This window comes from Cynocephalus volans, chromosome 11, assembly GCF_027409185.1.
Source record: "Cynocephalus volans isolate mCynVol1 chromosome 11, mCynVol1.pri, whole genome shotgun sequence".
Taxonomy (NCBI): Eukaryota; Metazoa; Chordata; class Mammalia; order Dermoptera; family Cynocephalidae; genus Cynocephalus; species Cynocephalus volans.
Window position 1 is genome coordinate 106,656,623 of NC_084470.1, and position 14,397 is coordinate 106,671,019.

Below are 14,397 nucleotides of genomic sequence, written 5' to 3' on the forward strand. Positions count from 1 at the left end.
ATCCCAGCTCATGTGACGTCTCTTTACTGTCCTTTAAACTCTTTTATGGCTTTATAGTAGCCTATAAACGGTGATTTCCAAATATGACAAGCATTGAAAGGCTGAAGAGGAGAGTTGTCTAAGAGTTGTAGTCACCACATCTATAGCTGCTCTCCCAGGAGCTCAGCCTTTCCCAGAAAGGGAGAGGGGCTGCAGGGCTCACAGCTGCCATGGGGCGATACTCTGGACGAAGCTTCCGTTTAATCCTCATGTGTGTCATTAGCTTCCTCCTTTTCGTGATGGAGCTGGTGATCTCCTACGTAGGCAACTCCCTCTCCTTGGCCTCCGATGCTTTTGCCGTCCTTTCCCACTTGGTGTCCATGGTCATAGGTTTGCTTGGAGTGAGAGTCAGCAACATCCGAGAGCACAAGAAGAGCACATATGGCTTTCTCCGGGCAGATGTTGTGGGAGCCTTTGGCAACTCCGTGTTTGCTGTGGCCCTGATGTTCAGCATCCTCATTGAAGCCATCAAAAGGTACATGAGTCCCCAGCAGACAGAAAACCCACTTCTAGTCCTCAGTGCTGGAATTATCGGTCTGTTCTTCAACGTTGTTAACTATGTCATCTTCTTGGATTGCTGTTACTGTGCAACGCCCAGGACCCAGGGAGACACCGAGACAGGTAAACAGCTCCTCAGATGGTGGCAGTAAATTTGGTGAGAGTCCCGGCAGGTGCTATCTCACGGGGCCTCTGATGGTGCTAGGTAGAGGCCCTATTCACTGGGTGGGCCTCTTGTCCCTGTGACTTTACAATAGGTCATTGTCAGAAGAGTCTCCTTCAGTCTGGTTTCTTGTGAGCAGAGTGGCAGCAGGCAACTTTCATGTTGGGGTGTTGTGTTTAATTTTTACTCACAGAGAATGAATAAGTGCGTTCAGACAGGTGGAAACTCAGGCGCAAAAGCATCAACCTAGCCATAGGGGGAGCAATCTGAAAGAACGTGGATGTGACATTGAAAACGGTCTCCTTTAAAGTGACTTGCTTTTGCTTACCCAGATATGACATGTCTGTGTTTGAATTTTAAAATAATATTTTAATATCTCCATATAATATGCACAAAGAGCAAAGGATCAGATTTTATTAGCTAGGCTGATAAAATCTTAGGAATATATTCAAGGAATGTTATATAAAATGGAGAGAAAAAATAAAGATGATCTAGTAAACTTAGCTCTTTTTTGAATAAAAATATTTGCACTTATCTATTGTATGCATCTGTTCTATTTGAGAAAAAGGAAAACAATTTATATGTGAATCATTAGGAGAGACTTAAAGAGTGGGTACCAAACTTACTGTGTCATCGTCTGTCACAAGATTGAATTAAAAATCTTGGAAAAGAATAAATGTAAACGATGCTTCTTTATTAGATGGAATCATGTTTCTTTAATTTGTTGCCACAGGAGGAATTAAAAAAAAATATATATATATATCAAAAGGTTCTTGCAGAAGAGAAATTTCCAGTGCTTCTTTTAGAAGGAGTCCTATAGTGTGAACAGATTCAACAAATTCAAATCATGGCTCTAGCACTGGGCAGTAGCCCAATTACCTTGTCCAGCCTGTTTCCCCACCTGTAATATGGAGGAAGTAAGGACTAAAGGAATTGCTAAGTGTTTGGAACTTAACAGGCACTTTAACCTTTTAAAAAAAAATCACAATGCAAGCCTTTGAATGATATGATAATCCATCATTTAATGCTAATTGCCCATTTGGATTTTAAGACATGTCAAATTTTTGCTTATTCGACACTGATCAGTTTTCTTTCACTAGCAGGGACATTATACAACTGAGTCTGTGGAGACTCAGTCTAAGCTCACATTCTTCATTGTCTTTGCTACCACTATAAATTACGTCAGTTGGATCCAGTCCCTTATCCTTTGCCCGTCTTAATTTCCCTATTGGTAGAATGTATGTTATAAGAGCACCTATAGTATATGCTAAAGGAACAAAGAAGATAGAGTCTAGATCTTTATCCAATTTAATGAATCTCTTAATCAGGGCCTCATCTTTTGTAAAAGATAATTATTAGTTAACCTGAGAACCTATGCCTTGGGTTTCATCATGTGAAAATCTTGAGGTTCCAGATCATAAAATTCACATGTTTGATATGACAAATACATATTTTTATTGCTAAGTACAGATTTAAGGCAAAGAAGATGATTTCAAATGGTTAGTGTTAACAATGCTGAGCTTAGGGCCGAGCCTGTGGCGCACTCGGTAGAGTGCTGTGCTGGGACGCAGGTTCGGATCCTATATGGGAATGACCGGTGCACTCACTGGCTGGGTGCCGGTCACGAAAAAACGACAAAAAAAAAAAAAAAAAAAAAAAAAAAAACAATGCTGAGCTTATTATTAGGTTTTCAGTTGTCCCCTAGCAGTTCTAATTTTGCTTTATTCTGACATATACTGTTAAACAGCACATTACAAACGCAATGAAGGCGAAGGGTCTGACTCTGGCCACCATGAGAACTGCTACACAGTTGTAGTCCTATTCTTGTAAATGGAGTTATTCTGGGATGGATCCCCGTGCATCTCCTGTCTGGGAAGCAGTGCTCTCCAGTGTTTGTGTTCATGCTAAGGTAACAGCATTAAGACAAATATTGCACCCTGACCATATGGGTCTCTCCTGGCTTAATTCCAGAGCATCTATCTTCCTTTGAAGTGTTTGATGCCACACGGTACTCTGCTTTAAATAAGCATAGTGGCAGGTACTTTACACATATGGCTAATACTTTAAGATCCATGTTCTATGTTACCATTATCATTTTGGTAACTTTTGGTGTTGCTGAATTCTTGTACTAGAAATTTTAGAGTGTTTAAGGGCTGGCCCGTGGCTCACTTGGGAGAGTGTGGTGCTGATAACACCAAGGCCAAGGGTTCGGATCCCTATATAGGGATGGCCGGTTAGCTCACTTGGGAGAGTCAAACGTTAAGATCCCCTTACCGGTCACCTTTTTAAAAAAAAAATAAAGAAATTTTAGAATGTTTAAACTCTCCAAAGAATTTTAGGATAGTTACTTAGCTTATTAGCATTTATGTCTCAAGTTATGTATTTATCACATTTTCTAAACCATACGTTTTGATATCCATCTACCACCTAAATGAGTTTAAAGTAAAAAGTAAATATTTGGGTCAGATGAAGCTCATAAATGAACATTAACCCAATACCAATTGGCTCACCTTTCAAGAAGAAATGTGATTAATCCATACATATTAATTCATAACCAGAGGTATAAACTATGAGGGCAAAAAAGACTCTTGACTTCAAAACATGTGATCTAAGTTTAGGAAAAAGAATTTCAAAATGTCTAGCTTGGAGCACTTTGAAGTGCCTATAAACTACAGAACTGCTGGTACTTCTGGTTTAGTGATCAGAATTTGATAATCCATCACTTCTTTTGTAGCTAGAGAGAGCTTTTTACTTAATGAGCCCTCAGTCTCTCCTGGTTCTGTGGGTCGTTTACTTGTTTTGCTCTATCTGGTGTAGGAATGGATACCAGTTAACACTTGATGTTTGAGATCACAGAAAAGTAAAAAATATTCAAGACCACCAACTTTAAATTAAATATTAACAAAACAGATTGTATAATACAGTTAAGGCTTTCAACATTCCTAGGATTCATGGAATAAATTATGCTGGAGAATCAGACATAGAGAGCCAAATTTTTCTTTTAAAACCTGAGAGAAAAGAATGTCTAGAACATTTAACTGAGCTAAGGGAGCCTGGAAGCCTTAGATGAAGATCTAGCTGGTGCGAGTCCATCCCTGACACGAAAAAACATGTGAAGGACTCAAGAGATGGTGGAGCCGGTGTCTTTCGTTGAAGTAAAATGCAAAGTGAAAAAAAGGTTAAAAATGCAACTATGAAGGAAAGACACGCAAAATAGGTTTAAAGTCCAAAATGTTGATGGCTCTGTGCGTGAGCGTGTTTGCAGAAGGGCATGGGGGAGGGGTGAGAACAACAGGCAGCTCTGGAGCTGGGAAATACGTGTCACCAACTTGTTTCTTTCTCCAAATTTAGGAACTAAATTTGCTTTGTTTACATTTTTTCCTTCTCTTTGTTTAGTTTACTTGATTTTCCTTGACGTTCACATTCTCTTTTATGTTTGAATTCTGTCTTTTATTTTTTCGGGCCTGAGTTTTCTTTAGAATTTCACTCCTAGAACTCTCTATGCCCTTGGCTGTGCTGGAAGAGACATCCTGCTGCACACTGGCCTTTGTTTTAAGCTGAAGGTAATTTTGTGCAGCTCACGTTTCTAGTAAGATCGCTTCTGCTCCATTTTGTATTTTTTTCTGTCTAGGACAGATCAGGCTTGCCATCTATATCATTTATAAATGACAAATTTATATCTGAAATATATGTTTATTAATTTTATTTATTTATTTTAACAAAATGCCTGTCCTTTGAATTTAAGTTAATTTTGTTTTGGTTCCAAACTGTGCTCCCTCGCTGTCTTGCTCTCACTCGCACTCTTGCTCTCATTTCCACCGTTCTGGCATTATGCTCCTCCGGCCAACTCATCAGAGGCCGTGACAGCTCAGCAAACAGCAGTTTGTTGTTTCAGGTTTTAATACCCTGCTGACTGGCTGCTCTTGCAAGCTTCTAGTTAAGATTCAGTTCTATAGCCTGATGGCGGCCTTTCATACTGAAAGCAAGTCGGGTTTCCTTTTCTTTGAAAGAAACTTTATCCACAGACAAGCAGAGTAGGCAAGGCTCTGAGAGTTTCAGGAGAGGCCAAGGGGAATTTGCTGCTTCGTCCCCAGTAGCAAATACTATGGCGTGAATAAGGTAACAGACGCTGCACAACTGAAAGAGCTTTTCAAACTGGAAAGGGGAAAGATTTTCTAAGGAAGATTGGAAATTTGTGATAATTATTAAATAATTTTAAGAAGCATGATGCTCGATTTCCAGAAGGTGTTACTTTGCAGTTTGCTCATATCTGACACTATCTGGTGTTTTCCAAGCACCATCATTGGTTTTGATCAATTAACTTCCATATGAGGTTTCAGTGATAAGAACACATATGCATGTCACAGATCACAGCATCTATCCCACAATAGATGCCTAATAAATTCCCTTACATCTCTTTCTGTATGTTCCTGACAGCTTGCTTAACCCCTCGCCTCTCTTGTCTTCCAGTGAAGGGGGTCTGGTGTTAGTCACATTGAGTGAATAAGAAAGATTAAAGGAAGATGGAAAAATAGATGCTATTTCTCACTTGTGAAATCACATTAAGTGAAGAAAAAAAGGAGATAAAGGGACAAGCTCCTTGTTCTTAGCCATATTCTTCTAATGTGCAGAGGCTGCTAGGACTGATATCTGAGTTAAATTGTAATGATAAGCGAGTGTTTATTGACATCTCTGAGTTTTCAGGTACTGTGAGGGTATAAAGAGAATAATAGCATCATATCACATACATTTGGAGAATTGTATGCTTTGCAAAATAATTAGCTAGAGAGAATACTTGCTATTTCCATTTTTCGGATGAGAAAACAGTGGTTCAGAGACAAATTCACAATCATACAGCTAGTTAGTGGTAGGGTGAAAAGAAATTAAAATATTAAGTCAAAGCTCAATTAAAGACCCTACTCTACTAGGAAGGAAGGAGGGAGGAAGGAAGGGAGGAAGGAAAAAGGAAAGAAGGAGGGAAGAAGGAAGGAAGGAAAAAGGAAGGAAGGAGGGAAGAAGGAAGGAAGTAAGGGAGGAAGAAAAAAGGAAGAAAATCCTGGATCGTGAAGTTATTTGGCAATAATCACAAAAAAGCATATCAAAAAGTGCAAGTTAATATATTATAAATTGAATTCTAATTCCTGCAGCCAAGTGACCACCAGAAAGTTACTGAAACTTTCTAACCCTCAGCTCCTTCATCTGTAAAGTGGGGGCATCTGTCTCATAAGGATGTCACAAGGATGAAATTACATCGTGTGTGAAGTGCTTGACACAGCACTTGGCATACATTGAACACTCTGTAAATGTGATGGTGGTGGTGGTGGTTATAGTGATTGTCCAAGGGCTGGGGGACAAGGAATAAATGAGATATTAGTGACATCCCCCTGCAGATGACTCCCTTACTCTATTCCTCAACCACGAACTAGCACCTCAACCATGAACTTATGCGTGGCCAGCACCTTAAAATTGTTTGTCACACATATGCTCAAAGCAGACGCATTACAGACCATACTGAACGTGTGTCTTACTGATGATGGGCTAGTGATAGGTGAACCAGAAGGAAAATACATGTTCTGGAACTTTTACCCTCATTCACTGGGTCTTATACTGGAAAAGATACTTGACCACTTTGAGCCTCATCTCACGTGTCAAAACTTACATCTGTTTCAAAGAATCACTATGCTTTTCTTTGGATAAATAATAATACCCTCACAATGTGTTATTTTTCAAAGGACTCTTGTAAGGTATTCAGGATAGTGTTTTTGTAAAGGGCATTACTTATATTTTTTAAATGATATATTTTAAACTGCTTTAATGGTAACAAAAAGTCAATATTTCACTCATTAAAATAATGCAAATGTAGCCCATATGCTAGACTGTGATTTCCTAGTTACAGATGAAACCGAAGCACTAAATATTTTACAGCCAACCCAAAGTCAATGTTAGAATCAGACTTTGTGTTGATGTACTGTCTCTGTCATAAGATGCTTTGCCTTTTAAATGTTTCTCTACAGTCCTGCCTAGTGAGTAATGACATCTCCGTTTTCCTTACTGAGAAGCTTACTTATCCAGGATGATGGAGTGAAGGTAAGCTTATTATTTTGGTTTTCCTATTGGCCAGACGCTTCCAAGATGTAGAGAATATATTTTGTTATTTTTAGCATCTTTCTTGCTCTTGTGAAGAAGACAATTGTCATTGTGCCTTTTCAAACACATTGTGTACAACTGTCTCTAGTGATTGTGACATACAATCTTTTCATCTTTTTTTTTATGAGAGGCAACAATATCTACAGACTTATTTTCCTTAGAATGTGTTCCACAGTTCATGTCCTAGTACGTGTTGTCTACATCTGAGAAGGTGTCTTGAGAGAATGTTGAGGAGGCCATTTTTGATGAAGTACTAAGAGTCTTCAAAAAGTTCACAGAAAGATTTTTATCATCTTTTAATTCTATTTTTCCCCAAACTTTCCGAAGCACCTCATGTGTCTGGGCTCTTGTTCTTCGTGTGCTGTGACATCTCTAAACACATATCAGCCCAATAGAAAAGAGACAAAAGATGACTCTTGACTCTGGTCAGTGAGAAGCAGGGGCTGGTTCTGTCTGGAAGAGCAGCAGAGAAGTCAGAACAAAGAAGGAACTGGATGGATGGGGCCATCTGTGGTTTTTTTCCCTTAGGATCCACCTCCACTGAAAATAATCCACAGAGTTTTCAATCATTTATTTATTTATTTATTTTAACATTTATTTGTACATATTTGTGGAGTGAGGTGTGTTCTTTCAATCCAGGCATATATTGTACACTGATTCACTTAGACTAGATAGCATAGCTTTGCACCTGTTAATCTACCACTTCTTCCCTCTCCTTGCCATTCCCCCAACCTCCCCTCCCTTCCTGGCCTCTGGTAACCATTATTCTACTTTCTACTTCTATGAGAACGACTTTTTTTTTTTTTTTTTGATTCCACATGGAAGTGTGATCCTGTGGTATGTGTCTTTCTGTGCTTGGCTTACTTCACTTGACATAATGGTCTCCAGTTCTATCCATGCTGCTGCAAATGACAAGATTTCATTTTATTTTATAGCTGAATAGTATTCCATTGTGTGTGTGTATATATATATATACCACAATTTTTTTAATCTGTTCATCTGTTGATGGGCATTTGGGTTAATTCCATCTCTTGGGAATTATGAACAGTGTTGCAGTGAATGTGGGAGTGCAGGTGTCTCTTTGAAATATTGACTTCATTTCCTTTGGGTATATACCCGGTAGTGGGATTGCTCTATCATAAGGTAGTTCAATGTTTAGTTCCCTGAGGAAACGCCATACTGTTTTCTACAATAGCTGTATCAATTTACATTCCCACCAGCAATATATGAGAGTTCCCTTTTCTCTGCATCCTTGCCAGGATATTTGTTTTTTTTGTCTTTTTGATAATAGCCGTTCTAACTGGAGTGAGATATCTCATTGGGGTTTTAATTTGTGTTTCTCTGATGATTGGTGATGTTGAGCAGTTTTTCATGTTCCTGTTGTCCATTTGTATGTCTTCTTTTGAGAAATGTCTGTTCAGGTACTTTGCCCATTTTTTAATTGGGTTATATTTGTTGTTGTTGTTAAGTTGGTTGAATTCCTTATATATTCTGCATATTAACCCCTTGTCTGATGTGTAGTTTGCAAACGCTTTTTCTCATTCTGTAGGTTGTCTCTTCACTTTGTTGATTGTGTCCTTTGCTGTGCAGAAGCTTTTTAGTTTGATGTAGTCCCATTTATATATTTTTGCTTTAGTTGCCTGTGCCTTTGTAGTCTTGTTCCAAAAAAGCACTGCTCATTCCCATTTCGTGTAGCATTTCCCCTATGTTTTCTTCCAGTAGTTTCACAGTTTCAGGTCTTAAATTTAGGTCTTTAATCCATTTTGAGTTGATTTTTGTGTGTGGTGAGAGGGTTCTAGTTTCAGTCTTCCACATGTGGATATTCAGTTTTCCCAGCACCAATTATTGAAGGGGCTGTAGTTTCCCCAGTTTATATTTTTGGCTCCTTTGTGGAAAATCAATTGGCTGTAAGTGTGTGGATTTATTTCTAGGCTCTCTATTCTGTTCCATTAGTCAGTTTGTCTGTTTTTATGCCAGTACCATGCTGTTTTGGTTACTATAGCTTTTCAGTATATATTGAAGTCAGGTAGTGTGATGCCTCCAACTGTGTTCTTTTTGTTTAAGATTGCTTTGGCTATACGGGGTGTTTGGTGGTTCTTCACAGATTTTAAGATCATTTTTTCTATTTCTATGAAGAATGTCATTGGTATTTTGATAGGGATGACATTTAATATATAGATTGCTTTTTTGTCTCCTTCAGGCACACAAGTCATGTGGAGGTTACTTCACTTGAAGGAGTCCCATAATTGCTGCAGTTCCATTTTATTTTTTCGTATTTTTTTTCATTTTGCTCCTATGATTTGATAATTCTATATGTTCTGTCTTTGAGCTCACTGATGCTTTCCTGTGTTTGATCAAGTCTGTTATTGAAGCTTTCTAGTGAGTTTTTCAGTTCAGAAAACATATTCTTTATTTCTAGAATTTCTATTTGACTTTTTAAATTGATTCTGTTTCTTTTCAAGTGTCTTGTTCTGCTCCTGGATTATTTTCCAAATATCATTTAATTTTCTGTGTATATTTTCTTATGACTCCCTGAACATCTTTAAGATGATTATTCTGAATTCTCTGTCAGATATTTCATAAATCTGCTGTACTTCTGGGTCTATTGCTGGCTCTTTCCTTTGGTGGTATCATATTTCTCTGTTCTTTCTCAATCTTTGAGTCTTTAGGTTGATGTCTGTGCATTTGAAGAGACAGCTACCTCTTCCAGGTTTTATAGGTGCTCTTTGGTGGTGTTAGATATTTGCTGCTCATTATCAGAACTTTGTCTCTGGTCTATGGTCTTTTTCCATTCTGTGATGGATTAATAGCAATCACCACCACTTAAGAATTTCCCTGAAACTAATTTGCTGTCTTGTAGTTACTTCTCAGTTTGGGGGAATCTTCTTACAGAGAATGGAACTTGAACTCTGTGCTAAATTGCTGCTGTACTGATGTTTCTCAGCCTGGGAAACCGTTTTGGTGTGAAGCAGATTTTAATTGTCAGCCTTTTAGTCACTTTCAGGTCATGTGGGGTCACCACAGATGCAACTGGGCTGTGTGGAAATTCTGGCTTGGGACTGAGTCCCACAAACTGTGCCTCCTGCAGTTCTATTGCCCTGACTGGTCTCCACCATGTGGTACCTGTACTGATAGGAAGGCAGATTAGCTGCATATATAGCTACCCGATGCACCTTTGGTGGATGAGCCAACCCTCCCACCACCCTGGCCCTGCAAATGTTTCCATATGAGTCCCCCATGACAACTCACCAAGCTCTGTGTGAATCCTTTCTCCCACTGGCTGCAGTCTGTCCCTCCTGTGTGGGTTCTGGAGAAGCTTGTGAGCAGTTTTACTGGCCTGGGAAATGGGATGGTGCACACTGAAGTCATTTTATTTGTTTTTAGTAGTGGTTGTGGCATCCTTCTCCCCTGCAGACTCCAAGTAGCTTCATGCAAAGGGTGCTACTGCGCCTTTGCCATCTCCAGGTAGCTGCTCTATACACTGTGTGATGCTGACCCAGGGTATGGCTGAGGCTGGGTCTCATTGGGATGGTACCTCCTCTCCCTTGCTGAGGCTTTTGATGCCTTCACGGACTCATCTGGTTTCTCTGCCTCTTCTCCCAAGTTCCAGTGATTACAGGATGGCAGTTTTTATGTTTTAATAGTTGCAAGTTGATCTCTTGTGGCAAGGAGGAGTAGAGATTATTACACCATCTTGGTGATGTCACCAACCTGGGGCTCTCTGTTTTCTGTAGACTTCTTTACCTGAAGAAACTGCCTTGAGATTATGCAGAAGAGAAGAGAGTAACCAGCAACCAGCTCTTCGGATGCTGAAGGTCAATTGCTGACATCGTTCAGAGTTTAGGGAGTCAATAAGTAACTTTCACTCATGAATCTAGAACTGAGAAAGAAGGGATAAAAGTTAGTCAGATACTGATAAAAATAGTAGCTCAGTTTTTGGTAAAAACTGGGTTGGAGATGTATCATGGATGTCACAATAGGCCTCCTACTACCTATCTCAGGAGTGAACTTGCTCGTCCTTTCACAGGCATTGCTCAGTAACTGGAAGAGCCGAGGTGGGTCCAGGAACAGAGAGGGTGTCATTCTCTGTGGGCAGGCAGTTGGAAGGGGAATGTGTGGGAAGGGCTGATCCAGGCTTAATCCATTTCTTTAACCAAACCCACCAATGAGAGAAGATCCTCTCACCCCAGAAGTGACTTTTTATGTGGGGATTGGAGGGAATGAAGGGCGTCAGAAAGAGGCTACACTGGTGGTACCCTCATTGACAGATGAGACGGGAGGAATGGAGTTCTCTCCCAACACTCCCCAGCTCTGTGTTCTCTTCACTCATGGCTCCCCTGAAGACTAGATGAACAGTTTATTAAGACAGTACTGCTGCATTACCATAAGGCTGGCCTTCCAGTGCCAACCACTTTGGATATTCTCCTTTGGATCAGTGTTTGGCAATTCAGATACCCTTAGTAACTGAAATGGGTAAGAACAGTAAGGGCATTAATTAAATGAACTCTGAGGCCCCACAAATGTTCAATATTGCTCACCAGAGATTACTTAGTGGAAAAAAAAGATAATATCAAGATATTCTAATAATTCCATGTCAGCAATATAAAAGTGCTAGAAATTTAAACAGTATGAGATCCCTGTTAATATCAAATTATGAGGGAAAAACTCAACTTCAAAATTAAATATCTTTGACCTGATGAGTTAATATCCATGTTAATATCCAAAGAAATCAAGCCACTGATTATTAATTTAAAGCCTAGCCAAAGGCAAGTCAAAACAAAGCCATAAAACCTCAAATCTTCACTTCGAGCACAGTCTCATGCCTGCTAGCGTCATGTTTCCTTCAGTGGTTCAGTCTGGACAGTTTTCCACTAGAATGGATGTCATTCCTTCAGGACATCCAAAGTTGTGCAAGTCCGGCACCAAGACTTGCATGTTCTTCACATTTTGAAGATCTTTTCTCTGTTTTTGATGTTCTTCAGTTTTGCAATAATATTTCCATATGTGAATTTCTTTTTATTTATCTCATCTGGGAATCATTGTATTTCCCAAACCTAAGCATTTATGTCTTTTATAAATTCCAGGAAATTTTTAGATGTTATCTCTCTCTCATTCCTTCTATTTTTTGTGTTGCATTCTGGGTAGTTCTTTAGATTTAGCTTAACTTATTCCCTTTTTAATTTTTTTCTTTAGCTTTGGTGCTCATTAACCTGTCCATTAAGTTTTTTAAAACTTTATTTAGAAGAAACTCTAGATTCTGGACTAAAGGAGGCAAAACTATGCTATCTATGCTAAGTGAATCATTGTGCAGTATATGCATGTATTGAAACAACACCCTGTACCCCACAAATATGTACAAGAAAATGTTTTTTAGAAAAGAAGAAACTTTAGATTCTAGTAAGTTAAAAAATAGTACAGAGAGGTTTTATGTACATTTTGTCTGGTTTTCCCCAATGAAACTATAGTACAATATCCAAACCTAGAAACTGACATTTGTAAAATGTGTATATAAAGTTGTATGGCATTTTATTACATGTGTAAATTTGTGTAACCACCACCAAATTCATCATAACAATGGTATCTTCATGCTACCGTCTTAGAGTCATATCCACTATTCCTACCCTTACTCTCCATCTCTATGCCCTGGAAATGATTAATCTGTTTTCCGTCTTTATAATCTTCTGATTTCAACAATGCTGTATAAATGTAATCACACACATGTGACCTTTGGAACTGGCTTTTTTCTTTCAGCATAATGCTCTTAAGATCCATCCAAGTGTTGAATGTATCAGTACTTAGTTTCTTTTTATGCTGAGTAGTATTCCATGGTATCAATGTAGTAGGGTCTGCTTTTTAGCCACTCTACCAGTTTTATGTCTTTTAATTGGTGTATTTAGACCATTTACATTTAATGCAGTTATTGAAGATTATGGCTTAAGTCTGCCATCTTATTTTTTATTTTCTGTTTGTTCCTTCTGTTTTTCATTTCTCTGTTTTCTTTTTCCTGCCTCCCTTGAACATATTTAGAATTCCATTTTGATTTTCTTATAGTCTTCCCGAGTGTATCATAATAGAGCTTTGTTAGTAGTTGTTCTAAGTAATGCATTACATATACATAACTTATCACAGGCTACTGGTGTCAGCATTTTGCTATTTTGAGTCAAGTGTGAAAACCTTACCTCCTTTTATGTCCCTCACTCCATTTATAATTGTTAGAGTCACACAGATCTCTGAGGCTCTGTTCTTTTTTTCTTTTTGCTATTTTTCTCTCTGTTGTTTAAACAAGGTACTTTCTTTCCTATGTCTTCTGATTCTGCTGCTTATTATTTTTGCTGTTTCCCAGGTGGCTTGCTTTTTTCATGTTTTGTGTGTTTTATGATTTTTGGTTGTGAGTTAATGTTCAACAGAACTTTCTCTGGGAGAATTCTTTGAGGAATAAATTGTAGGTATATTTTTCCATAGAAGATTTGCATTTGTTTCTGTCAGGTGCCTGAGAGTATTATCAGTTTGGGAAAACTTTAAAATTTTTTGCTTGATTCATTATTATTATTATTGCTAAAACATCAAGTTTCCTTGTTGTCTCCTTTGGGACAGTGAGTTTTTGTTTGATTTTTTTGTTGTTGTTGCTGTTCAACCTTTTACTAAGGGATCTAGCTTTATAAGGGGATCATGGATTCAACTCTCCATCATGCATGTATCTAAGTTTTGTCTCTTAGGCCATATATGATCATGTGGCTATTAAACAAAAAGGCTAGAGTATTTGTCTTTATTGGGCAAATATCCTTAAGTCAGATTCTGGCTTCACCTTACCTATCTGGATTTTGACTTTGACTTCATTTTTGGCCTTTGAGTATTTTTTTGAATTTTCTGCCACATTTTTTGAAGAGTTCGAAAAGTTTGACAGACCACATAATTTTATCCTAGAGCCAGAGGACTTATGACAGGCAAATTTAGATTCCCAGAATTCAGCACTTAATATAAGCTAGGTCCTCATTACTGCTTACAAGGACCTTAGAAGAAATGCAGCTATATCAGAGGAAAGGAGTTCTCTTGGTTTTGGCTCTCCAAGATGCCAGCCAGTGTGTGCCAGACCTAGCCAGGGCCAACATCTGGGTACTTAGTTCCATTGGCAGAGCTCTCACAACAGGAGGTTAATATGGTGATGAGTTCTCCCTATTTGGTCAACACATGGCATCCTTTCCCAGAGAGCGACATTTAAAACATTCCTGCCTAATTTCAGAATTTAAAAATCTGCAGCAATAACACCCTAGGCTCCTGATTTTATCTGTGGCACTTTACCTTCCCAACTGGCATGAGAGAGAGAGATATAGATCTGAAATCTTGCCTTTCTGCCTCTGAAAGTTTTCTTTGGTTCTCAGTCCCCAATCTGATCTAAGAGAGAGAGAAAGAGAGGGAGGGAGGAAAGAAAGAAGGAAGGAAGGAAGGAAGGAAGGAAGGAAGGAAGGAAGGAAGGAAGGACGATGGAAGGAAGGAAGGAAGGAAGGAGGGAAGGAAGGAAGGAAGGAATAAAGGAAGCTCCTGAATTTCAT

The 14,397-nt window shown here is 38.7% G+C and overlaps 1 protein-coding gene across 1 annotated transcript in view; it reads left to right on the forward strand.

Annotated features, from left to right (window-relative positions):
* Positions 1–209: 209 nt before the first annotated feature.
* The window catches only part of SLC30A10 (solute carrier family 30 member 10), a 40,070-nt gene continuing 25,882 nt past the window's right edge, over positions 210–14,397 (forward strand). Inside the window, exon 1 of the mRNA XM_063115467.1 lies at positions 210–660. Within this exon, the coding sequence (XP_062971537.1) occupies positions 210–660 (451 nt within the window). The remainder of the gene's footprint in view (positions 661–14,397) is intronic.